At 43.9% G+C, this 25,741-nt stretch overlaps 1 protein-coding gene across 6 annotated transcripts in view; it reads left to right on the top strand.

Annotated features, from left to right (window-relative positions):
- Positions 1–25,502, top strand: part of TBX5 (T-box transcription factor 5) — a 92,269-nt gene extending 66,767 nt beyond the window's left edge. For 5 of the 6 annotated variants that reach the window (XM_090063566.1, XM_090063568.1, XM_090063564.1 and 2 more), the window contains 2 exons: positions 11,290–11,516; positions 24,466–25,502. In XM_090063566.1, coding sequence (XP_089919692.1) covers positions 11,290–11,516; positions 24,466–25,052 — 814 coding nt within the window. In that variant the 3' untranslated portion in view covers positions 25,053–25,502. The remainder of the gene's footprint in view (positions 1–11,289; positions 11,517–24,465) is intronic. The other variant, XM_090063570.1, reaches the window with a different exon arrangement.
- The last annotated feature ends 239 nt before the right edge of the window (positions 25,503–25,741 follow it).

Genomic DNA, 25,741 nt, shown 5'->3' with positions numbered 1-25,741 from the left:
ATATAAGTTGTCTACTGTGCAGTTGACTTATTCACTGTGCAGTAAAAATCTCAGCATCTACTGCACTTGTAAATACAAATACTATCCTGCTAAGGAGTAAAAAATTCCACAGTAGTACACATGTAGACGCTGGAGGGGCTAGCTGGGGTACAAAGCTAATTCAATGCAGGGGCTGCCTGCTGGCTAGCTCCATGCTGAAGTACCCTTGTACCTCAGCCAGCTTGCCTGCAGCACACTGAGTTGCGGGGAACATGCCCAAGCTGGCAGGCTGACCCATGAGCCTCCTGCCATCTGGGGCTGTTCGGTCCTGACTCAACATGCTGCTCATAAATAAACTGCGGAGCTTATTGCTCCAGAGTTTATTGCTCTTGGGTGCGTGTTCAAACAGCACACCAGGAGCAATTATTCATGCACCACAATTGCACATGTAGACACGCCCCTTGAATGCTCATCTAGTCCAGGGGACCAACCTTTTTGGCTAGTATGCCACAAGTTAATCCCACCCTTTCCCCTAGTGCCACTCTGATACCCTTCCTCTGCCTAATCTGTGACTCTGCTTTCTTCGTCTTTCTTTGTGCTCCCTGTTCAACTTGTTGCTTTTCTTTTTGCTTCCTGCCACTATACTGTCTGTCCCTTCACCAGTCTGCCACATGCCACACACAAAGGCTGCCCATACCACTTGTGGTTCATTTGCCACAGATTGGCCACCCCGATCTAGTCTATTTTGTTGCTCCAGAGCTGGTCCAGCTACACACACACCATTTCTGATAGACACTTTTCTAACCTGCTCATAAAAAACTTCTAGTGATGAAGATTTCACAGCTTCCCTAGGTAATATATTCCAGTGCTTCACTACTTTTGCCGTGAGAAAGACTTTCCTTATCTCAAGCATGAATCTCCCTTGTAATTAAAGTCCATTACATTTTGTCCTATTCCTGGGGATGTGAGGAACAGTACAAAATGTTCCTCTTTTAAGTAACTTTTTACAGTTTTCACAATTATCCTGTGTCCTCCTCAGCCTTCTGGGACAAGAGAGAAGATAATCAACAGCAGATAATTTTCATCTGAAAAAATAGACTAGAATTGAGATCCAGATTCTAGTCAAAACTGGCTTCCAGTTTATTTCTTTCCTCTCCATAAGCACATGGAACATCCATTAGTGGGCACTGCATTGCATAAGCATTTTATGAGCACATACCTTCAGTTTGCAAGTTTCCATTTCTGAGACCAAATATATTGCTCCCGGATTAAGGAAAAACAAGTATGAAAGAGGCTGTGTTGGGAGCATGTATGTGTGTGGGATTCCTTGTTTGCATGTTTTGCTGATCTCTAAAATCAAATAGCAGAAATTTGTGTCATTGTCATGCTTAGAAATTGAAGGAGAAATGTTCCTTTCAGATTCATACGTCATCTCTCCCCATGAAAGGAACTGCTGCTAGATATTTTGTCCTAGATCTTGGACTACAATTCCCATCAATGCCAATGGGGATTTGGCATGGAGATCAAGCACGGGATATGTGGCAGAGATCCACAGAGGGTGTAATTGACACTGAGAACCTATAACATCTTCATTGAGGATTCTAGAATAGACATTGCCCATTCATGACAGCCAATGGAGTTGTATTAATACTTCCTAACTATTCAGAATGATTTGGAGGGAGTATAATGAAGAGTTAGATCATTTTATTGTGTATTAGCAGAGTACTCACTAGTCCCTCCCCCTACCTTCTGTCACAGGTATAACATTAAAATCTAATTAACCCCTTTCTTACCTTGAACTTGATTTTTGCTCAGCACTTGTAGTTCTCACTGACTTCAGGTAGGGTTATAGCTATTCAGCACTTGTAGCTATCAGGCTTTAATTAATGTTCATCTACATTCATCACATTGTTTTGCGGTTTTGCATTTAAGAAACTCTTGTTTGGGAAGGCAGTTACATAAAAGCAAAGCTGTCAGCTCTTCATGATTGTATTGGATGCCACTGGACTTTGTGGCATATGTCATGAGCCATAGACCAAAAATCAATGGAAGAAGCAGCTTGCTATTATGTGCCTACTTTTTTCTTTAATGGAGACAAAGGGTCCTATTTATTCTCATGGTGTAGCTCTACAGTGGTGAAAAAGTAAATTACTCTGGCTGTGAGTCAGGGTAACTGAAAACAGAATCTTGTCCAGAGTTTTGAGAGTTTTTTTAGCGTGTCGGGGCTTAGAGTTCACCTTTCAAAAATAGTTTACATGAAGAAATAGAGAGATGATACCAGGTTTCCACAGGATGGAAATATATCGGGATATCAAATTAGTTCAGTGATTCAGATGTGGCACAATTGAGAAGCATATGCTGGTGCTGGGGAACTAGCTGTGTGAGTCTGTGGATTCAGCAGTGCCTGTTCACAACAGCTCTGTAAGATCATGTCCATTATGTCTAATGCAATTGGGTTTCATTCTACTGGAAGTCACCGCTATAATCCTATCACTGCATTTCTATATTCATTTGGATTTTCCATGCTCTGTCACACAGAGAAATCTCACCAGCTCCATGCATCACTTTACATCCATATTATAGTCTGTACTGGAAAGATGTTATTTGGTCCTTACTGCAGCAGGCTGACCCTAGTGGAAATTTTCCTGGGTAAAGACAGAGTACAAACTGAATACCTGATTCATAGTCCATTAATTTCAATGGTATTTGAATCAGGTCCAAATTAGGGCTCTAAGGGTTTGGCCCACAGGTGTTACATCTTACATGCTCTGCGTATCACAGGACAAGGGTCAGCCAATACCAGTTAGGGGGCACAATCATTGATGCTTCCTCTGTTTCTCATGTGCTCATTGTTAGAAAGGAACTGTCCAACAGAACATCTCCAGAAGATCAATGGAGGGTCAATGAAAATTAATACCAACACTAATAGATAGCACCAAGGTCCCATCATACCTTCCCTGATCCTCCCATTCCCCAAGCACACTCTTGGTAACTTTGGGCACATCTACACGAGATGCTTAATGCTCAGTGGATTAATTCTACTGTGCATTAGTGAATCATGGCAAAAGCCATGCTAATGCACAGTAGAATTAGTTTACTGTGCATTAAAATTCACAAAAAGGCCATGCGCTGGGGCTACTGTGCAGTAGCACTGGCTACTGCACATTTAGTTAGTACCCTGTATTAGAGGTACTAAATTTAATGCGCAGTAACAGCAGCGCATTAATGCTCATGAAGGACTAAATATTTGCTAGGAGACTATGTGCATAGATGCATCATTTTTGAGAAGAAGGATATGTCCCCTTACACTTCAGCTTTTCACGTTTCTGTTCACCCCCCATCTCCAAATCTCCTGTTTCTTTGCAACATATTTTTATTGAGTTGCTTTTCTTGCAACAGATGCTGCATATGAAAGCACTAATGATACCCATATTTGTCAAAACGGGTGTTATTATGCCACCAGGATAGGATAATGACGGAGACACTGACAATGTGGAGATGGAGAAATTCAGTCCTGGCAAATCCCCTGCCATTCTTGTAGCTCATTATACTAGGTATACCATAGGGTGTAGTCATTTCTTTCGGGCAAGCCTGTGGGCACTAAGCGAAGGCATTTTGTATGACATCAGAGTCATCATGTAAGTCAGGGATTGTCAACTGGGGGGGAGTACTTGAGAAGGCCCTAGGAGGTATGGGCAGGTGGTTGGGGATGGAGTGCCGCTGTGCACCATGCTGTGCTGCTGTGCAGGCACCGCCCGCTCGTTTGGACACGAGGTGGGGAAGTTCGCGCATGGTGGCTGCCGCCACTCCACATTCGGCCACGTGCCACCCTTCTACCCCACTCCACGTATAACCACCAAGGGTACACTGATCCAAAAAGGTTGAAAACCCCTGATGTAAGTGAAGAAAGCATGCAGTAGTTCCTTTCCCTCTGACTTCTTCAGTAACATATAATGTCCAAAATCAGATCTCCAAGGCTGTCTCCCAAAATGGTTTCAAGGCACTTGTTTTTATTACATTGCACTGGCACATATACTAATTGATCAAAATGCTTACAAATTGTCAGTCTATGGGGGGGGGGGTTAAATCAGGGTTGGTAAATTAACATCAGCGAGTTTCTGTGTCTTTCTCTTTCTGCTGTGTCTAGTCTCCATTCTCATCCTCTCCCCTGTCCCTAGTAGTAAACAAAACAAAATAATGGCCTGAAATAAAATCAAACACCTTTATGTGAACTTTGCATATCTGGACATGAGTTCATACTCACTTCTGCCTCTGCAGTGTTGTATTAGCAGGTGTGGAATTGATAGAGAAATCATAATACTGACAAGACAGTAAAATAGTACTTTCTATCTCTGTATGCCTGATAACCAAAAATAATTGGAGTCAACCTTTTTGATAGGTGTGCCCAAATTAACCCTGAACCCTCCCCAAGGGCCACTCTGACCTCTTTCTCCTGCCCAGTTTGTTGCTCTGCTTTCTGTTTCCTGCACCATTCCTACTGTGCTGCCTGCCCCCTCCCTTATCTGCCATATGCCAAATACAGAGGCTGCCCATGCCTCTTCTGGCAGCTCTACTGCACGTTGGCCACCCCAGACCTAATAAAATTTAAAGACTTGGAAGTAACCTCAATGTCTGGGCCAACTTTCCCTAATTGTGCCTTTCTAATTGTGTAGGGCTGTGTATATGTGATAATTCACTACATATTTCAGTCATAGTTACTGAACTTTCAGTTTATATCTTCAGAATATAGAAATTGTCATACTGCAGTGGTTCCCAAACTGTAGTCCATGGGCCACAGGTGGTGCTCTGCAAGGTTCTGGTAAGTAGTCCAGGGATTGCACCAGCCTTCCACCCTTTTCAGTTGCAAGTTTGGTAGTCCACAAGAACTTTAGTGTCAACAATGGTCTGTTGATCCAAAAAGCTGAGAAATCTTGCCATACTAGAGCAGATCACATTAGATTGATCTGGTACTTACCCTGTTTCAGCAGTGGCCAGCACAAGATGATGCGAGGGAAATTATAAGAACTCCTGTGGTCAGCACAGATAGGATCATCTTTCCCCTACATTCAGTCTCATCTAGGTGTCCAAGAGTTAAAAATTGGCTTAAATAATAAAAAAGACACTTAATAGCCCTTCCAGAATTTTATTATAATAAATTGCAATAATTCTGGATGGTCTTGATACACACTGCTTTGTGGCCTTGAGTATAAGAGGTACTGTATAAAACCAAATTTTACTTAATGTTCTTCATATGGCTTTGCTTAGGAGGAGTGGGAAGCAGATATTTTACAGTCATTTACTTGATTTGATACCATATTGCAAAGTTCTATATTTATTCAATAGCAGTTTGCCAAATCAAATGATGTTGTCCCTAGTCCCCAGTGTGGCAAACCCTACTTTATTCTGAAAATCAAACTGTACTCTTCCTACCTCCTCAATCCTTCAAAGTAATATAAATTCTGGGCCAGTCCCTTACCATGTAAATGATCTTCAGGCTTTTGTGAAGTGTTGCTTGCAGCACTGGTGAATCCTGAGCAGGTCACAATGCTTGTGTTGGGTTTGAGGAGAGATAGGAGATGTTACGGGAGTGATGCACTCTGTTAATTTCCAGCTGGTGGAACGGTCCTTAGGGCACCATACAGCAGATCTAAGCTAGCTTAGCTCCGTGGCTGCTCTAACTTGCACTGCTTTCAGCTGTCCTAGGTTGAAGCCAGTGTAAACACGGCATAACATATTTTTCATTTCTCAACACTCCAGCTATCCCAAGCATGAATTTAGAGTAGTTGAGAATTGCAGCCTCTGAGCCAGACTTTTAAATGTTGGACTTTATAATCTGTATGTGTCCATGAATGTATATGTGTTCAATGCAGTGCATAAACTGGGCAGTGTCAGCACAAGGAGTACACATGATTTAAGTCTCACTTCACCACTATTTTAGAGATTTAAATGATAGACAGACAGACCTTGGACTGGCTCTCTATACAGTAGGGAATTTCATCCTGAGTTTGCATGCAAGACATAAGCCAGGTGGTCTGCAAATGTGCACATGTCTTCAGGAAAACCCAGCTCTCTGCAGTCAGAACCTTGTTGACAATTCCCTGATGATGCAGGAGGCAGAATGAAGTGTAGATACCGTGATGACATATGCTGATGGTTAAACAGGCAGATACAACCCAGAGATGCACAGACATCAAAGTGAGATTTCCAGAGAATCACTCTTCTGATTTTCTTGATCAAGGAAGTCTACAGCACCTTGGAATAGAAACAGCATCATCTTTCCTCTGCTTCTTCTTTCCTCTTGTCTCGCTTACACGTTTATTTACCATTTCCCTGTCCCTCTGACAGTGATAAATTAAACAGGATATGGGTTAGTAAGCCAGACTGGCATTTTGGATTTTAAAAGGTAGCAAATCCCAGTGAAATCAAATCCAGCTCATTCATATGTTTTCCTTTGTTTCACTCATGATCAGGGGCATTCTCTGTGATTTATTCATAAGCCCAATATGTCTTTGATGAGCAGTTAGTTGTGAGAATGTGTTAAAATGCAAGCTGATTTGACTTCATGTGACCAGTCAGCCCATAATTGCCCCAGTCTGCAGCGACACTGTTGTACCACTAGCCAGGGAGTAGTGAAATATTTCAAAATTCTCTGCTGATTGGCATAGAGCGGGCACCCTAGGACTCCCCCATCTCCTTACCACTTCTGCTGCTTTTGTTGAGGGCCGGGGGCCATGAAGGAAGACCTCCAGGGCTTCCTCTTCCTCCAGTCTCTCCTTCTTATCTTTCTCCTTCACCTTTTTGTCCTCGGTCCCTCTCTGTTAAGGAGGTACATTTCCACACAGCTTTGTAGAAATCCAGCCAATGGCTTTAAGAGAGGGAGTGTGGCCTTGTGGGTAGGACACTAGACTGAGACTCACAAGGCCACACTTAATTTATGAGCTTAATTCATGAGTCTGCTTCAAGCTTCCTGTGTGATCTAGGGCAAGTCATTTAGTCTTTCTGGGTCCCAATTTACCATCTTTAAAATGTCCAAAGGTTTAGAAGGTAAAGGCACACATAGGAAAAGCACACAGGCACATAGTAAAGGCACACCAGTTTGTGTAGCCAGTAGCACACAAGGGAGTGACGTGGCTAGCATTGCATCAAGCCACCTTTGTCTCCCAAGCCAAACAACTGGGTATCTGTTTGTCACTAGGTCAACCATTGGGTAGGTTGCAGGGCTGGTGGTGTGGCACCCATTGATGCAAGACCAGAGCAACGCTTCGGGTTGCACCTCTGGATCCCAGCAAGACACCTTATGTACTCTGCCACCCAGTCTGTAATATGGCAGTAAAATAAAATAATGCTCCCATCTGGTTGCCCTTGGTCTGTCTGGTTTATTTAGACTGGAAGGTTTGCGGGGCAGAGATTGTCTCACTATATTTCTGCAGCACCTAACAGAGTGCAGCTCCAGTCTTGGTTGGGGCTACAACATAGTCCTGTAATACCTCAAACATGGTAGCTGGATGTATATCATTAGCCCTATCAAGTGTTGTAAGTAGGCTGGTGACACTACATCCCTCCTTGTAAATTCTTTCAATCTTTTTATATTACCATTCTTTAATGTGAAAAAATGTAACATGTTAACTTCCTAATGTAAAAGTATAACCCAGGCATTCTGGCTTTAATGTAGTGATGTCTCATTGTTGCTCAAAAGGTTGAATATATTTGCCAGACCTAGTCAGCCCTCCATATACTCCCAGCTGCTCATTATGCAGTTATTTTGAAAAACAAATTTCCTAGGCATAATGATCTCTCTGTGCCAGCAGTAAGTAAATGCTTTCATTCCATTAGGCCTTAGCCTAGGATTACAATTGGCTATTTTTAGAACAGTAACTTTTAGACACTGAAAAATATCTAATATATTTTTAAAGAGCAGTCTGAAGTGATAGCTGTACACAGTGTACTAAGGGCACTCTGCAAGCAATATAAATGTTTCAAGATAACTATTGCTTTAGAAGGTGCCAGAGAAATCTCTTTGTTAGAACTCAGATACCATGGTGAAGAATATGGTTTAAATATGCCTTTCTGCAGAGATGCAGAGGTAAGTGGGCAAGAGGGAACAGTGGTTTTTTATATAGCGTTGGCTAGAAAATAGTTTTTTCCCACCAAAATAATTGACGCAGTTTTTGTGTATATATAAAAATAAAAATATTTCAGCTGAACACTGAAATATTCAAAATTTGACTTGGCACTGTAGAGCACCAGAACTGTACTTCAGCACCTCTTGCTTCCACTCCCTTTGTAGAGCCTCCCAAGGGTCCATCTCCCAGTGGTGGACCCTGGTTTTCTGCCCCTGTGAGGGTGGTTTGTGAATCACAGCAGCCACATGATCATGGTGCGTTATTGGGAAAACATCTCAGTGGGAAGCAGGAGGTATCTGATCTACCACTCCCACCCAGGCATTATACTGAATTTAAAAATAAATATAGTTCAGTTTTCTGGCAGTCAGATTTTCAATAAAAATTGAGTGTTTTCTGTAGACAGCAGTTTTCCATTTTGACAGAGAATGTATCCATATAGGCTAGAAACTCACTGGAGCAGGGAGGGTCCCTCACTGCATATTTATCCAGTAGAATCATGATCGTGACTGGGGTACTCTTGTGGTATTTTAGTCCATAAAGTACCATAACTAACTTCTGTCTGAATGGGAGCTATACACAGACAAATCCCCTACCTCAGGGACAGCCAACCTGCCACAAATAGCATGGGCAGCCTCTGAGCATGACCAGATCAAAGAAAAGATAAGCAGCACACAATGGCAGATAGGGCAGGAAATAGAAAGTAGAGCAACAGATTGGGCAGGGGAAAGAGGATCAGAGTAGTACTCAGGGAGGATGCAGGGCTAATTTGTGGCATGCCTGCCAAAAAGGTTGTCCTCCACTGATGTCCCCATAGGAAGATAGTGGAAACACTTTGGAAAGTCATCTTCCTGTCCCCCAGAGTGATCATAGGGATGGAAGTTAAGTAATTTCCATAACTTGGTAGCACCGTGTCCCATGTCTCACTCCATATGAATATGCACAGTTGGGTTCTGTGGGTTTGGGAAAGGTGAGCTGGAGCAGAGGAAGAAAATAGCCTGCAGTTTGCCAATTCAATGGGAAATTTGAGGGGAATTTCTAATGTAGCATCTCCCTCTCTGCCCATTTCCTCAGAGAAGGAATAAAGTACTGATGTAGCTTTGGGACCCGGTGTGTACAACATTTCCTCAAGGACTCAGTGGAGAGGTTAAGCACAGCACCAAATGGCAGGTTCCCCTAGTAGGTAAACTAGAACCTCAAGGTTGGGAAATGCTGAGCTCCATACCATTTATAAGCCATGTCCACTGCCTCTACATAAGACTGTGTAATCTCTCCTGTAACAAGAGCAGAGGGTAGAAACGCCACAGCCGAATGCACACAGAATTGAAAGTATGTCTCGGAGTCTATAATACATATAAAACATCTGCTGACTTCCATGGAACTCATTCCTTGTAAGTATCCAAAGACTGAGCCTCTGGTTTCATTCCACATCCTTTCTTTCTTTTTTGCCCTGTGGAGTCTGGGTCCCAGACCTCAGACCCCAAACCCATCCCTGAGCTCCTGCTGTCCCTTCCTGTGGTCATTCTCCTGGGAGGAGCAGCTATGCTTCCTCAGGGGAAAGACCCCACCTTTGGACTATTCTCTGCTTGGGAGAGAACAAGAACCCAGATTTTGGCAAGCTTTGTGGCATGATGCAAGACACACTTATTTGTTTTTTGAGCTCTTGGTTGACCCCCCACCCCCCAGTGACATCATGGCTAGTAATATTTCTGGCAATTACAGAAGTAGTGGTTTGGATAAACACTGCCCACTCTGGGTAGTTTTATACCAATGCTATTGCTAAATTTTGTAAATAAGTTCCTTGTTGCCACAGTGATTGGTTCTCTCTGAGGGATCTCATAATGGAAACATGTAGGGCTAGATCCTACAAGCTGTTATGCCCAAGAGGCCTTTTCTCGACATGCACAATCCCACTGATACCTCATTTAAGCAAATTTACCTTGGGATGTAAATGTGTGCAGGAACCAGTCAGTACAACATGCTGTTTGGGCTCATATGCATGATGTCTGTGATCACAGAAGAGGCAACAAGGTCCAGTGGACAGAGCACAGGAGAAAGAGATATCTATGCTAGTCAGGGCTCGGTCATGTAGCTTCTGTGGGAGCTTGGCTAATCACATTACTTCCCTGAGTCTCAGTTTCCTCTTCCATTCTTTGTCTATTGTACTGTTACCATGTGGCAGTTAAAGCATCCTAATCCCTGTGATCACGGTAGAATCCTCTCAGTCCCGCTATAAATAATAGAGTGGGCACAGCTGAACTCAATGAAATACCTCTGTTTCTGTTTCTGTAAATGGAGATGATAATGCCCAGTCACCATGAATGAAAAATCCCACAGGGCTTCGTCTTTGTGGGATTTGTAGCTAGAATTGTAGCTGTAAAGGTATTTCAGTCCTGCTATAGCTTCATGGGAACAAGTCAGAGTTTACACTGGGGCATTATGGGGGCGCTAACTATGCTGGTACAGGCACACCCCCTATTTCCTCCCCATTATGGACTGGCCCTAAGTGCTTGACTAGACCAGTGCAGGCCAGTCTTTTCGGCAGGTGCTCCACACATTGACCCTGCATCATCCTTGAATGCCGCTCTGATCCGTTTCCTCTGCTTGATCTTTTTCCTTTCCACTTCCTGATTTGTGCTCCCTGCCTGATCTCCTGCTCTGCTTTCTGCTTCCTGCCCTACCTGCTGCTGTGCTGCCTGTGTCCTCCCTGATCTGCCAAGTGCCAGACACAGAGGCTGCCCATGCCACTTGTGGCACTTGTGCCACAGGTTGGCCACCCCAGACTATACCATGTATAATTGATTGGCTATTACTTACAGACATCAAAGTACCATGTCTGCTTTGAGGGGTTCATCTTCTGAGGACTGAGAAACTTGTAGAGGCTGGTAAAAAGCAATGGGAAACAATAGGCAAAAGTGATGTATAATTTATATTCAAGTCAGCTCAATTCACTGTCAGCAGGATGGCAGAAGTAGGTCTTCTTATATAATAGTCATCTTACTGGCTGAGAGGGCCATGTAAAGAGGAAGAGACCCAATGGGAAGCATATTACAAGGTGTGCTAATCTTTGTGGAATATCTTCTAACAGACAGCATGAATGGAGCATAGATTCTTTGACAGAATGGCTTCAGTAGAAATTGGAGCAAATCCATGACACTAACATGCTGCATTTTTTGCCTGTGTTTTTCAGCAAAGAGTATCCTGTGGTTCCTAGGAGCACTGTGAGACAAAAAGTGTCCTCTAACCACAGCCCTTTTAGTGGTGAGACCAGAGTTCTTTCCACCTCCTCCAACCTCAGCTCCCAGTACCAGTGTGAGAATGGGGTCTCCAGCACCTCCCAGGACCTGCTACCACCAGCCAACCCATACCCCATCTCCCAGGAGCACAGTCAGATCTACCACTGTACGAAGAGAAAAGGTCAGGCATTGGCAGTTTTCTACCTAATTGTCTCCTTGTTTTTTTCCCTGCCTAAGAATGGTCAGCAAAGACATTTTGTGTTCCTCATCCTTGAACAAATACAGCAATTCCCCAGATCTGGTTTAAAGTTAAGATCTTTGAATGGGCAGAGCTTATCATTGCCTTGGGTTAGTATCACCTTCACTAAATTCACTGGGCCAAATCCTCAGCTGTTGTAACTCACTGTCATTTCACTGACTTCAGGAGCTGTGCTGACTGCACCCAGCTGTGGAGATGGCTCTGCCAAGTTAGTATAAACATTATTGATTCAGATGGATGAGAAAAGAGAAGTTCAGATGAAGCACAGAGGTGACAATGAAGTTGAATCCACATCCAGAAAGATAGCCAGTGATGCAGATAAAGATGACTTATCTGTCTTTCTAGCTCTGAGAAGGTTTCAGGGTTAATCTGTAAATGTAAATAACAAGATAGTCTGGATTGCAGGTGGCATTTGGCTAATGCAATCTTACCCTTCTGCAGATATGCTGTGTACAGACTACACTTCTTTTGAATCCCTAGTCCAGTGACCATGAAACCAGACTAGAGTTCAGGTGATCTAGCTTTGTTACTTCTTCTTTTTGTGTCTCTACACCATATTTGACCATTTTGTTATACATGCTTGTGCTCGTTCATCGTACTTTGTGAGATCTTTCATTGTACATGTTCCTTCAAGCAGGTGTTGCAGCAGGTTATTACAGTAGGTGTTTTATAGTCTGAGGCTCTGTGCTGCAGTCACAGGGGATTGAACCAATGGTTCTTCATTAGTTTCTTGAAGTGTCCATCTTCAGTAGGTAAGTGGTTGAGACATCAGCACCTTTGCCATGGTTTGTCAGCCTCTGATGATGAAGACTCAGTTGCTAGAATGTCCATTTTTTCACTGTCAGGTATTTTCTTCAGTCTCCTGTTCTACATCTGTAGTGGATGTGTTATAGGCAGGGGCCATAACAGAAATATTCACATCATGACCCTGTCAGGTAATACCTGGTAATACCTGAACATTCTGCTAAAACTCCAAACCACGATTTTGACCCTACAAATTGATCAACTATAACCAATCATAATACCTTGTGACCGAAGTTTTGTTGCTTACCTCCTGTATGACCATGGCTTAACCCTGCCAGAACTTTATGGACCACACTGTAAACTCTACCTAATCAACAGTTAAAGGTATAAGTAATCTCACAAAAGTCAGTGAGTCTACTTCGGAGGGTAGCTGCTCACCAGGAGGAGTCTGAGGTTTGGCACCTGTCCCTGTGTGATTAGCCCATGTTCTCTGCAGTTAGTAGGAATACTTGTATGAGGAATACTTGTGGGAGTGGGCCATAAGGGCATTCCAGAGAAAAGAAGATAGTGACATCCCCAGGACTGATACACCAGGCTGCTATAGAGAGTTACTTATAGTAACACTCAAAGCCTTTCATTCCACATGGGCAGAGTCTGTGACTAGGCCCAGATTCCCATATAGGATCATAAAAGCATAACAACTAGTGGTCCCAGCTGAGATCAAGTCCCCATAACTCTAGATGTTGTACATGCAAGTAGCGAGACATGGGGAAATGCATTATATTAATCAGGGACAGCAGCAACTTGGACCTTAACCTCCACATCCCTGGGGAATGTCCTACCCAAAGGCTATTGCAGGAGAGTGTATGTGGGTGTTGCATGTATACACACATATGTGTATTTCCATGAAAAAAATCTGAGAGGACTCAGTTTCAGCCTAATGCGGAACAAAAGCAAAATCAGAACTTTTCATACAACAGAACAATTGCTTTCTGGCCAGCATATTAACTGCACTGTACCTATATAGTTTATTTAAGGTATGTCTTTACTATAAGACATTGTCAGACTCGATGATCTACTAAGGTCCCTTCTGACCATAAACATTTATGAAATCTATAAGTCAAAGATGTGACTGAAGTCCCTACAAATTTGAGAACGTCTTAAACTAGGTACTTCGCTACCTCTGACAGCATAGCTGTGGCAGCACAAAGGTCAGCTTGGTGTAGCCACCAAGTATTTATTCAGGGTTCCAGGTGGGTAGCATAGCCCCTTGCTGCACCAGTTTACATTGTTCCTAGTGACCAAGATAGCTAGCTTAAAGCCAGTTTAGGAATGACTGTATGAGCTGTAATCATGCCTTCAGATTACAGTGCAGACATATATCTGTGGGGAGAAAATGGCACCATGCCACCCTTCTTGTTCTCTTCAGTTTAGTCTATGTCGCTGATGTTTCTGAGACCAGCTCCAGTGGCCACCATGCTCTATTTCCAAGTTAGTTTAACCTTTGTCAGATCCTCTTCACTGCCAAGCTCTTAAAAAAAAAAAAGCAAAGAAAGCCTGAACGACAACAAACCCTTTGGGCAATCTCTGGCTGTGGTGTGTCCTGGCAGCACAAAGCAATTCATCAGCTGCCTCCACATTGTAAAGTGATAAGGAATCAACAGAGGTTTCCTTCCAGTTTTGGGATTCCCGCTAAGTGGTGTCTCCATGGGTGGTTTCCCTCAATCCCCCAATTATCTCACTTCCTCTTATTGTCACAGAAGAAACGACTATCTCCTCAGCAATAAGTTCATCAGCCCCTTTCTGCATGCATGGCCCTGTGAAAGTGTAGGGGACTGGTAAAGAGAGGCCTTGTCTGTGCCGCCAATGTCTCCTCATTATCTCTCCACTGGTTTGAGTGGCACAAGCAGTTAAGGGCCTTTTATCAAAGCCGCCAAATGCTTTAATCAGAGAGTCGGCGTCCTGTCAGATACCACTGGCTTCTTCCGTCAGCCCAGAACTGTACATTTCAGGAGTCTAAATCTCTGCTGCCTTTGCTTTGCATTTCTCCTCATGCTTCTAATAAATCGAAAACAGCCACCATGGCTTAAAGCAAAGAAACAAGAAGTTAATGGGAAACAGAGAGCTAACATAGCTGCCAAGTGACTCCTTGCAATGGGAGATTAATTAAAAGGAAAAGTAACTAGGGATGAGCAGACATGTTCAAATAAATCAGAACCTGATCTAAGCTTTCATCCTGAACTCGGACTGTGCTGGTCACATGACAATGGAAGTCACTTTCCATAGCACTGCTCGAGGAACGGTATTAGAGTAAGGAAAACCATATCACCCTTAAAGCAGGCTTTTTCTCTGGTTCACCTGGAACCTTTCTGTCTCCTACGTGACTTTCTCATATAGTCTGAAAGAAACAATACATATCTCATCCTAACTGCTTCTGATCATACACACACACATACACAATTTTCTTTCTGAATAATTTTTAAGGAGCATTAATTGAATTGTTGGCTTCACTATGAAGTCAGTTCTGGACATCTTCTGGCTTGGGGCTGGGGTTTCCTTAATTGATTTTCTTGGATCATTAGATCCAAGACTGTTGACTCCTATTCAATAGGTTAGCACTCCTTGTCTGCACTACTTCTATTCAGGAAGGCTGCAGCAAGAAAACCACTGCTCTTAGGGTCAAAGGGCAAATTAGGTTCAGTTGTCAATACTGCCTGTTTTTTATTCCTGTATTAAATTGATCAGTCTCTACTGTGGGGGCTGTCAAGGTATGCATCCTTCAGCTACAAGAGCTAGTGATTGCCACTATTTAAATAGGAACAGGTCTCTGTTTAAGCATGGATAAACTTTGGACTGTATTCTAACAATTAAAATGGAAATCCTGAGACATCTCAGTTAGCACCTGTCAGCTGTTCAGGTACTTAAGACAAAGATTTACCTCTGGTTGATATTAGTGTTTCTATCTGTCAACCCAAAATGGGCTTAGTCTCATGACTGAGCTAGAAATTATCCTATAGATGAGCCACAGGACTAATTGGGGGTATTATCAGTTTAGAAGTCTCTGAGCCATCTATATTTACAGTTCAACCTGTCTATCCAACTGTGGCTGATGAGAGCTGGAAACATTAGGAAGAACTCTGTAGCTGAAAAGCTTGGAGTTTAAAGTTTCAAGCTGGGTGTATTTAATCTCAGCATCTGAAAGCCACTTGAAATGATATACTATACGTTTCCATCCTGGTGTAACTGAGATCTTTGCTGCTGGCATCTTCTGAAACTCTTCTTGACTTGGAAATCTCCTAAAATACTAGTTATAATGATGAGCTCAATAGTTTCTTCAGATCCTGCAGTGCATTCCTGTGCCTTTATCTGAGGTCCTGAAACAGAATCTGTTTAAAGCAGTTCATAAAGAAATCCATCTTCAGAGAACGTTAACTTCAACATGTTATCCTACCAAGGAGCTCTCTTCAGTTTTTGTCATGATATTTTCACTGATGGGATTTCAACTAAAATTTTGTCTTTTCTTCCTATCTGCTCTCAACCTGTCTTTATGATTCAGGTACCCTGAGAATGACAAACAGGTTTTCCAGATGATATTTTTTTCTGTTGATTTTAGTCTCGCACCCCTGATTGCCTTCACAAACTCTTTTGATCTGGTGCGATGTGCTTTCTCAGGGGTTCCATAAACTAAAATGTCACTTATATAGACTTATATTCCTCTGGTTTTACACCCTTTTGATCATGTGGTGGATTTTTAGGATGCTTGTGACACTGTATGGAAGGTAATTGACACTGTATCTCCCCAAGGGCATTACAGAGTTGTCACACTGGCAGTAGTAGAAAGGAGAGGATTTGGCAAGCATTAGCTGTATCTATCTAGGCAAATCATGTATCACTTTGGAGCAAATACCTCCCATAGTGGGAAGAGTAAAAGCTTTCTTTCCTTACTGCTTCACTGAACTGTGTTAGGTTTTTAATATGTGGATACGCCATATCTGCTTCATAACAGGTACCATACATGCACATGACAGATATTTCAGTAATGAGTCCTTACTATACCATTCTTCTCTATTTCATCCAGGTCTTCTTTCACTTTGGGAAGCACTGAGATTGGTACCTCCTTGGCAGTGCTGAGCAAACAGGGAATGGCCCTCGTTTTCGACAGAATCCATATGAATATAAACTATAAATAAGATCTAGTTTTTCCCAATGTTACAATTGTATGAATTGTAACATTCATACAATTTCTATGAATGTTAAGAATATGTGGTCAAGTCTAAGGATATAACCATGCTGTAGTTAAAGGGGTAATAGCAGCCCGTGTCGACATATGAAAACTACCTTTAAACTTGGGTGCTGATAACAGCATGGTTTTGGCAGCATGTGTGCTACAAACCTTGCTTGGGAACCTGTGGAAATATATGGGTGGCTAAAACTTACTGCGCTGTGCTGCTGTGCCTACAGGACTATCAGTATCTGAGCTCACTTGATTCAAGCTTGTTTGAGTGTGACTACATGAGCTGCAGTCATACCTGTGCCTGCAGTAGAGTCAAAAGCTATTACTAATGCCCATTGCACCAATTCCAGAACTATCAAACCTTGTGGGATCAACCTGATCCCAACAGCTTGATCCCTGATCTATCTCTCTTGGGATGCTCCAACTTTGGACTAAGGATCCTCTACAGATTATAGCCACCTCTGCCTTGATTCTACTTTCAGTGTAAGGAGAAGTAGTGCAGATCTTGAAACTCTTGGGGCAGTGGGGTAAGATGATTTACACCAACTAAGCAATTGGCCATACCTCTGTTCCTGCACCCTTCCACTGGGTTAAAAAAAAGCAATAATAAAACACAAACCTTCAGTAGAAACTTAAACTGAACCCACCTGAATGCTTTGAAGCAAGATGGATGTGGGTAATTTTTTTCTAAAAAATCAAAAAAGGGCCTAAATCCTCCTTGCCTGAATGCAGTGGATCAGATGCTTGTAAAATTGAAAGGGACAATCTGATTTATGCTATCTGATCTGAGGACCTGGCTAGGTAGTCTGTATAGGTTACATTGTTCTAATTAACTTGATGATGATGCATGATAGAAATGTGAAAATACCATTTAAAAACAGTTCTTGTGGTATGTATGATCCAGCTGGAAGCAGTATATACTAGAAATCTTGGGTCCAATTATGTTAAGTCCCTTCAGTAGATGAACATGAAGTTCCTTGTGAAGAAGCCAGTTTGTGTGATGTTTTCAGCCAATTTTGCAGTCTTGGTTTTGCTTGGATTCATTTTGAAGAAGCTTTTCCCAGGTGTTGGCTGTTTTCCCGCAGTCAGCAGACCCTTCAGCTTTTTGAGGTTTGTCTACAGTTCAGGGAACCTTTTTTAAATATGTAGGGGGTAAAAAGAAGGTCCCAGGTAATGTGGGGCCCTTGCAGGACGCGTTGGGAAACTTGGTCGTCACACCAGATGGCAAAGCTAACATGTTTAACGATTTCTTTGCCTCCGTCTTCCTAAGTAGGGACCAGAACAGCCACCTCCCTGCTGGGCCCCCCTTGGGCCCCAGGGGAGGCACACCTGGGCCACAGGTTAGCGAGGATTTAGTTAGGGAGCTTCTGGAGGGGTTGGACGTATTCAAGTCAGCCAGCCCAGATGATCTCCACCCTAGAGTTCTAAAGGAACTGGCCAAGGTCATTGCAAGTCCCCTGGCACAGCTTTACAAGCACTCGTGGTGCTCTGGTGAGGTACCGGAGGACTGGAAGAGGGCCAACGTGGTCCCCATCTTCAAAAAAGGCAGGAAGGAGGACCCAGGAAACTATAGGCCGGTTAGTCTTACCTCGATCCTAGGCAAGCTGTTCGAGAAAATTATGCTGGCACACATCCAGGAGGGGCCAGCAGGGGACTGCATGCTTAGGGGCAACCAACACGGGTTCATCAGTGGCAGGTCCTGTCAGACCAACCTGGTGGCCTTTTATGATCAGATCACCAGATCATTAGATGCAGGGGTAGCAGTGGATATAGTCTTCCTGGACTTCCGGAAGGCTTTCGACACTGTCTCTCACCCCGTTCTCATTAAGAAACTGGGGGGCTGTGGTGTCAACACCTACACAGTCAAATGGGTCGCCAACTGGCTGGAGGGCCGCACCCAGAGGGTGGTGGTGGATGGGCTCTTCTCAACCTGGAAGGACGCGGGCAGTGCGGTTCCGCAGGGCTTGGCCCTCGGGCCCGCACTGTTCAACATCTTCATCAGTGACTTGGACGAGGGGGTAAAAAGCACCCTGTTCAGATTTGCTGATGACACTAAGATGTGGGGGGACGTGGGCACACTGGAAGGAAGCAACAGGCTACAATCAGACCTAGACAGGTTACAAGGGTGGACGGACGAGAATAGGATGGGATTCAACACAGACAAGTGCAAAGTGATGTACCTTGGGAGGAACAACCGGCACCATACCTACAGGTTGGGGAACTCCCCTCTTGTCAGCACGGAGGTGGAAAAGGATCTTGGGGTCATCATTGACTCCAAGATGAACATGGGCTGGCAGTGTGGGGATGCAGTCAGGAAGGCCAACCGTACCTTGTCATGCATCCACAGATGCATCTCGAGCAGGTCCGAAAAGGTGATCCTCCCCCTCTATGCGGCACTGGTCAGGCCGCAGCTGGAGTACTGCGTCCAGTTCTGGGCGCCGCACTTCAAGAGGGATGTGGACAACATGGAGAGGGTCCAGAGGAGGGCCACTCGCATGATCAGGGACAGCAGGGCAGGCCCTATGAGGAGAGGCTACGGGACCTGAACCTGTTCAGCCTCCACAAGAGAAGGCTGAGGGGGGATCTTGTGGCCTGTTATAAACTAGTCAGAGGGGATCAGGAGGCATTGGGGGAGTCACTGTTCTCCCAAGCACTGCCAGGAGTGACCAGGAATAACGGTCACAAGCTGGAAGAGGGTAGGTTTAGGCTAGATATCAGGAGGCGCTACTTCACGGTCAGGGTGGCTAGGGTCTGGAACCAGCTTCCAAGAGAAGTGGTGCAGGCTCCTACCCTGGGGGTGTTTAAGAGGAGGTTAGATGAACACCTTGCTGGGGTCATTTGACCCCAGTACTCTTTCCTACCATGGCAGGGGGTCGGACTAAATGATCTGCTCAGGTCCCTTCTGACCCTAGAAACTATGAAACTATGATCCACTCGGTGAGGTGATCAGCCCTTGCTTCAAATGATGGCAGCATTGTTCCAGACTGAATTCCAAAAGAACTACTACAATCAAAAGCTGTCAGGTTATGAGCAGCAAAAGAAAATCACAGATAGCCAGACAGTCCACAGTGAAATTGGGCTGATTTACACAACAGGCAAGATTGTCTGCCCTGTCCAGTTTATGGCTGAAAGAGTCAAGGAGAAGATTCTCTGTCCTGGCTCCAGAGCTGTTAGAACAGTCTGGGGATTGCTCTAAGCTGCATTGGTTGGCAGCAGGTCTCTAGGAATCACTAACGGGGAGTGTCAGAGTGCTTTGAACTCTCCACCTCTACATATGCCGGATGTCTGCCCCAACACATGCTAATTAGCACACTCCAGCAGCCTCCGCATCACGTGTATTCATCCTCCCCACATTTCAAAATGACGGCTAGGGCTCTTTAATTACAGCTCATTTAACAAGCTTTAGTTGAAGCACCCTCACCACCATTTGGAAGCATGGGATGCTGAATACACATAATGTTGTGAGTCCTTTAATTAGAGCAGTTCTCAGAGCCGCTGTAATTAAAGCACTCCCACCCTGGAGCCCACGTAAAGACACCTCTGCCCACTGCCTCTTTCCACCTTGGACCTGCTTCTGCCCTGACCTGACCCCTTTGCTATGGGATTTGTGGAGGGAGGCACAGGAACAGACTGTCAGGTCTATGTCAGATGGGAGACCCACTTTCACAGAATTTGCCAGTTTATACCAGCTGAGGATCTGCCCACCAGTTTGTACAACCATCTGCTGGTATTTTCAAGATGAGCCTAGCATTTTTTCTCCTTGTTCAGAACTTCAGAGAAAAGATATGGATGGCAGGTTGGGAAGAAGGGCCAAAGGGCAGATGGAACAGCTTTAGACCAAATTTTAACCCATCAATAACCATGCAGTTCTTTCTGAGGAGTAGTATAAGATCTTAAGGGAAATGGAGGACTAGGATATACAGCCAATTCTTCAGTTGGAGCTAGATCAACAGAGATCTAGTGAAGTCACTGGAATGATGGCAATTTACATTTCAAACAATTTGGCCTGTGCTACTTTGATTTTTCATACTGGAAACCAGATTTATGTTTTATCTTCACCTGACAATAATTTTGGACATGTATCTGTAACTTTGAGATTGCTGCTTGATTGTGCTGTGGCTGTGGGAAATGTGCCCCAACTAAATGGAAAAATCAACAACCTACGGTTGTAATTCAGACAGATTTTTTGTACAATGGAAAAACATAAAGTTAAACATTCTTTCAAAGTAAAATAAACAATAAAACAAAGGGCTGATGTTTTCTGGTGCCAGCAGAGCGTGTCTGGGGCTGCGCTGCAATATAATGCTGAAAAATTTATTAGCAGAACAATGATTCATTTTGTGAAGCATTGTTTTTCAGTTCTTGTTACTTAATGGTGACTTCTGCATCCAAACTTTGAAGACATTTGGAGGAGAAGCAAAAATGCAGGATATCATTCAATATTCAGCTTCTCTTATAGGCCCAGATTCCATAAAGCACTTCAGGATGCACTTAAATCTTGCATTCTATAATAACGTGTAAAAATTTGTCATTGTGCTAAAAAAATGTTTTACATCCAACTTAATAACTGCTGAAACTGTTTTTCGATGCCATCACTTTTCTTCCAAAAATTGCTCTGTTCTCCTTTCTTTCCCATTTAAGTGCAAAATATAAATATCCCCTGAGGTACTGTAGTAACAAAACTGAATAGGAAATGTTGGTGTTGTGCCTAAGACCTGAAAACTTTTCAGTCTGGGGGCGTTCAGTTTTTCAATAAAAAAAATTTAAATTTTCTGTAAAAAATAAGCACTTAAAAAACCATTTGTGAAATCCAGTTTCCTGTCACAAAACCCCCAAAACAATTTAAATACAAAGTTTTTGAATAGCCCTGATCTTTGCATTCTCTGCTGAAAACTGGTTCTGGAAAGTAAATGCTCTTTATAGCCATCATTCCTTATTTATGTCCGAGCACAGGGGTGGCTAACACACAGCAAGCTTTCTAGGCCTGTACAAAGTGGCTAGTACTTGCTTCGGATTTGGCAGATTCTGGGAACAGTGATTCGATTTAGTGATTCGACTCACTATCCCGATTCAATTTGGCCAAATCTGATCCAGAGATCGGCAGCTGCTGAATCTCCAAATCACAGAATCACCCAGGCCCATCCCCCACCTGCTCTCCCAGCCTGGCAATGGCTGCCCTGCCTGCCTCAGCTCTGACGCTAGTTAAAAAAAAAGCCCCAGCTCAGCTGGTGCTGCTGGGTGGGGGTCGATCCCTGCTGCCCCCCACTGCCCCATGCTACATGGGGGGCTCTGCATGAGCCTCCAGAGCCCCGCATTGTTCCCCCAGCCTCCCCACGAGTGCCCTGCCCTGGCCAGCTCCAGCCTTTCAAGGACAAAAAGAAAAAGAAAAACCCCCAGACTCACCACTTCTGCTGGCGGGGACAATCCCTGCTGCCCCCCATTGTCCCACGCCATGTGGGGGGCTCTGCACGAGCCTCCAAAGCCCCGAGGCTGCTGCAGGAGCAGTGAGTCCCGGGGCTTTTCTTAGTTTTTTTTTTTAAAGTTTAAAGCTGGCCCAGGCGGGGCACCCGTGAGGGCTGGGGGAGTGAGGCAGGGGTCAGGGGACTCATGTAGAGCCCCTCCATACAGCATGGGCCAGTGGGGGGCAGCAGGGATTGCCCCCTGCCCAGCAGTACCTGGTGAGCGGGGCAAGGGGTGGTTAAAGTACAGGTGAGCTGTGAAGGGCGGGGGCAGCCATGGGGAGGTTGGGGGGAGCAGGCAGGAGTCAGGGAGGCTAGGGGAGTGGAGGGAGTCAGGGGGGTTGGCAGGGGTCCCCCCATGGTCCCCTCCCCTGCCCCTACTACTTACCAGCTCAGAGTCAGCTGCAGCTCCCTTCTGCAGCCACCGGGGACTGCCCAAATCATCAAAGCTCTCCGAATTTTTTCCAAAGATTCAGAGAGCTTCGAATCAATTTGGACCTTTAAATTGGTCCCAATTCGATTTGGATTCAGAGATTCAGCCACCGAATCAGGCCGAATCTCCTCCGAATCGAATCACCACCTGAAGCTTTACACAGCCCTAGTAGTTAGCCATGTTAGCCTGAAATCAAGCAGAAGGCAGGACAGAGTGGCATTTTAGAGAGCTACCCTGCCACCTGTCCTTTAACCTACCACCTTTAACCCACTGCCCTGCTCTGTCAAATCCCACAAGAGAATCCCATAACCAAGGAAAGGACCCAAAAAGTTAAATTCACTAAAAATACTAAAATAAAAACTTAATTGAATAAATGTTTCTGACTTAATATTTTGATTGTATGCACCAAAATACTGTCAGTACAAACAACACGACTGTCAGGGGGCTGACTATGGTTCAAACCCTAGTATAAATCAAACGTGATATTTTAGCATTCTTTTGGAGGGAAAATAAAACCGTAGACTTAATATTAAAACAATACAGTTTTCTTGGTCACAGTAGCTGATTTTGTCCCTGAAATCTCTGGGTGAAATTCCTAGCCCCTTTGAAATCAACGGGAGTTTGACCACTGATTTCAACAGAACTAAGATTTCACTCAACTCTATGAATGGATGAATGAATGAATGCTTTGCATCACTCTTGAGATTCCCCTCTGCTCTTGGGCAGATGAACTGGTTACTCTGGGGTAAAAGGAGGCATTGCTTTACTATACATTAGCTGCTCTGTAGTAACTGTTTGTGTGCATGCTCTAACTCCAAGATAAGGGGAAGTTAATCTGTGACAGTTAGCTCTCAGTGATAGAGGGAAAGTACTGTGTGCTAGCTTTCAGTTACTATGGGGTAGGAGTGTACACAAAACAGTTGATATACAGTAAAGCCCTGACCCATTTCACTCAGCAGAAAGCTGTTTGTGCATCGGTACCCTAAGTGATTTTCCAGTATCTTATTCCTCTTGCTTGTATGAACAGAGAATGTTATTTATTGTTTACTACTGACACTTACTTTTACTTTTTTCGTCCTTGACTTAAGGGCATAGGCTTAGGTCGTAAAGGCATTTAGGAGCTTAATTCCCTGTGAACAGTTAAGGGTCTGAACTGTTAACCCTGAAACTAGACATCTGAATGCTGCCACAGCTAATGTAAATCCAATGTCATGTTGTAGGGGGGTTTTATTTTGTGCAGTTAATATTATTATTTGAATGACAGTAGTACCTACAGACCCTGCCAACTGTGATGGCAAACGATTGTGCTAGGGACTGTATATACAAATAGCAAACAGCAGGTTTTGGATCAAAGAGCATGCAGCCTAACCAGAAAAAAGAGGGATGGGGAAAAAGTAAGTAAAGATTCACAGTGCCTGTTCAAGGTTACACGGGGGTTAGTGTTAGAGTCAAGATCAGACAACCCACTGGACACACTGCCTCTCATCAGATATACAGTTATAACTTTGGTTCCTAACTGCTACTGTCCTTTTGTCCATCTGGCTTCTTTAGAGTTTAACCTCATCAGGGCACAGGTAAGGTGACCTGTGGGCATTAGATATGGAAAATCTAACACAACAAAGAATTTTGAGTGATGTTGAATGGTTCTGCTCTTAAATTTTCCTTGTAGCCAGTTTCCCTTTCTAGACTTGGGAGTCAGGAGACCAGAGGCCAAATGTTTCCTTCAGTTTCAGGATGTAAATCCAGTCATTCCCTGGTCCCAGGTGATGGTTCTAGGTAATGACTCTGGATTTGCATCAGTGTGACAGCAGAATTTAGCCAAGATCTGCGCACCTGTGTTGGATAAATCAACATTTTGTGCCTTAGTTTTCCCCCCTGTGAAATGTGGATACTAATACTGACCCCCTCCCCCCCACCCCTGCAGAGCACTTTGAGATTGATGGGTGGGAGCCTCAACACAGCATAGTTTTGTTATTTATTACAAGGCATTTTATTTATCAGCAGATGAGGAATGTTCCACCACTGAGCATCCATACAAGAAACCCTACATGGAAACCTCACCAGCAGAAGAGGATCCCTTCTACAGGTCCAGTTACTCCCAACAGCAGGGACTGAATACCTCATACAGGACTGAATCTGCCCAGCGCCAAGCTTGTATGTATGCCAGCTCCGCTCCCCCAACAGACCCCGTGCCCAGCCTAGAGGACATCAGTTGTAACACATGGCCCACGGTGCCATCTTACAGCAGCTGCACAGTGACTGCCATGCAGCCTATGGACAGGTTACCGTACCAGCATTTTTCTGCCCATTTCACCTCTGGTCCTCTGATGCCCCGTCTCACCGGTGTGGCCAATCACACATCACCACAAATAGGGGACACACATAGCATGTTTCAGCACCAAACATCTGTTTCTCACCAGCCCATTGTCCGGCAGTGTGGACCTCAAACTGGCATCCAGTCTCCCCCAAGCAGCTTACAGCCAGCAGAATTCCTTTATTCTCATGGGGTGCCCAGAACCCTTTCACCCCACCAGTACCATTCTGTTCATGGGGTGGGCATGGTGCCAGAGTGGAGTGAGAACAGCTAACAAGGAAATAAGGGAAATGCAAGAAAACAAGCCCTGAAAAATTGAAAACCAACGTATTAAAGCAAAATGAATATTTTGCAAGACTCCTTTAACTGAATGTTCACCATTAGCACTCCAGAGATGGACACTGATCTGATGAGCTGTTTGAAACCACAGATTAAATAGTAATCAACCTCATTGTGACTTTTTTTCTTTTATTTTGTTGCTAAGAAAATCAACAAAAACGCACTTCCCCCACACCCCACTCCCCAGCCCTCCCTAGACACATGCACACACAATTTGTTACTGCCACAAAAACTTAATTTCTTCTGTTTTTCTTGCTTTCAAGTGAAGACACAACTCCTGATGCCTTTTTCAACACAATAAGAGTGCTTGACTGAAAACAACTAGGATGTTCCTTTTTTGTGGTGTTGATGTTGACATTGTTATAAAATAAATAATATATATATATTTTTTCTTGCGATTCTCTTGAAAAGACACTGTCCCTTTTCACAGAGGCATAACAAGATGGATTTCAGAGGTGGGCACTTATTATTTTTTTAAACAACAAATATTATATTCCCTCAGATAAGAAGACCTACCTCAGTTATGGGTTGCTCCATAATTGAAATTAGTTGCTGCATTACATGATCCATTTTATGTGCAACACGTGCCTGAAATGAGTCGCCAAAGCAATGGGCCTTGTAAAA

The sequence above is a fragment of the Crocodylus siamensis genome, chromosome 9 (assembly GCF_052110815.1).
Source record: "Crocodylus siamensis isolate JL-2025a chromosome 9, ASM5211081v1, whole genome shotgun sequence".
Classification (NCBI taxonomy): Eukaryota; Metazoa; Chordata; order Crocodylia; family Crocodylidae; genus Crocodylus; species Crocodylus siamensis.
This window is presented reverse-complemented; position numbering and strand designations above follow the sequence as displayed.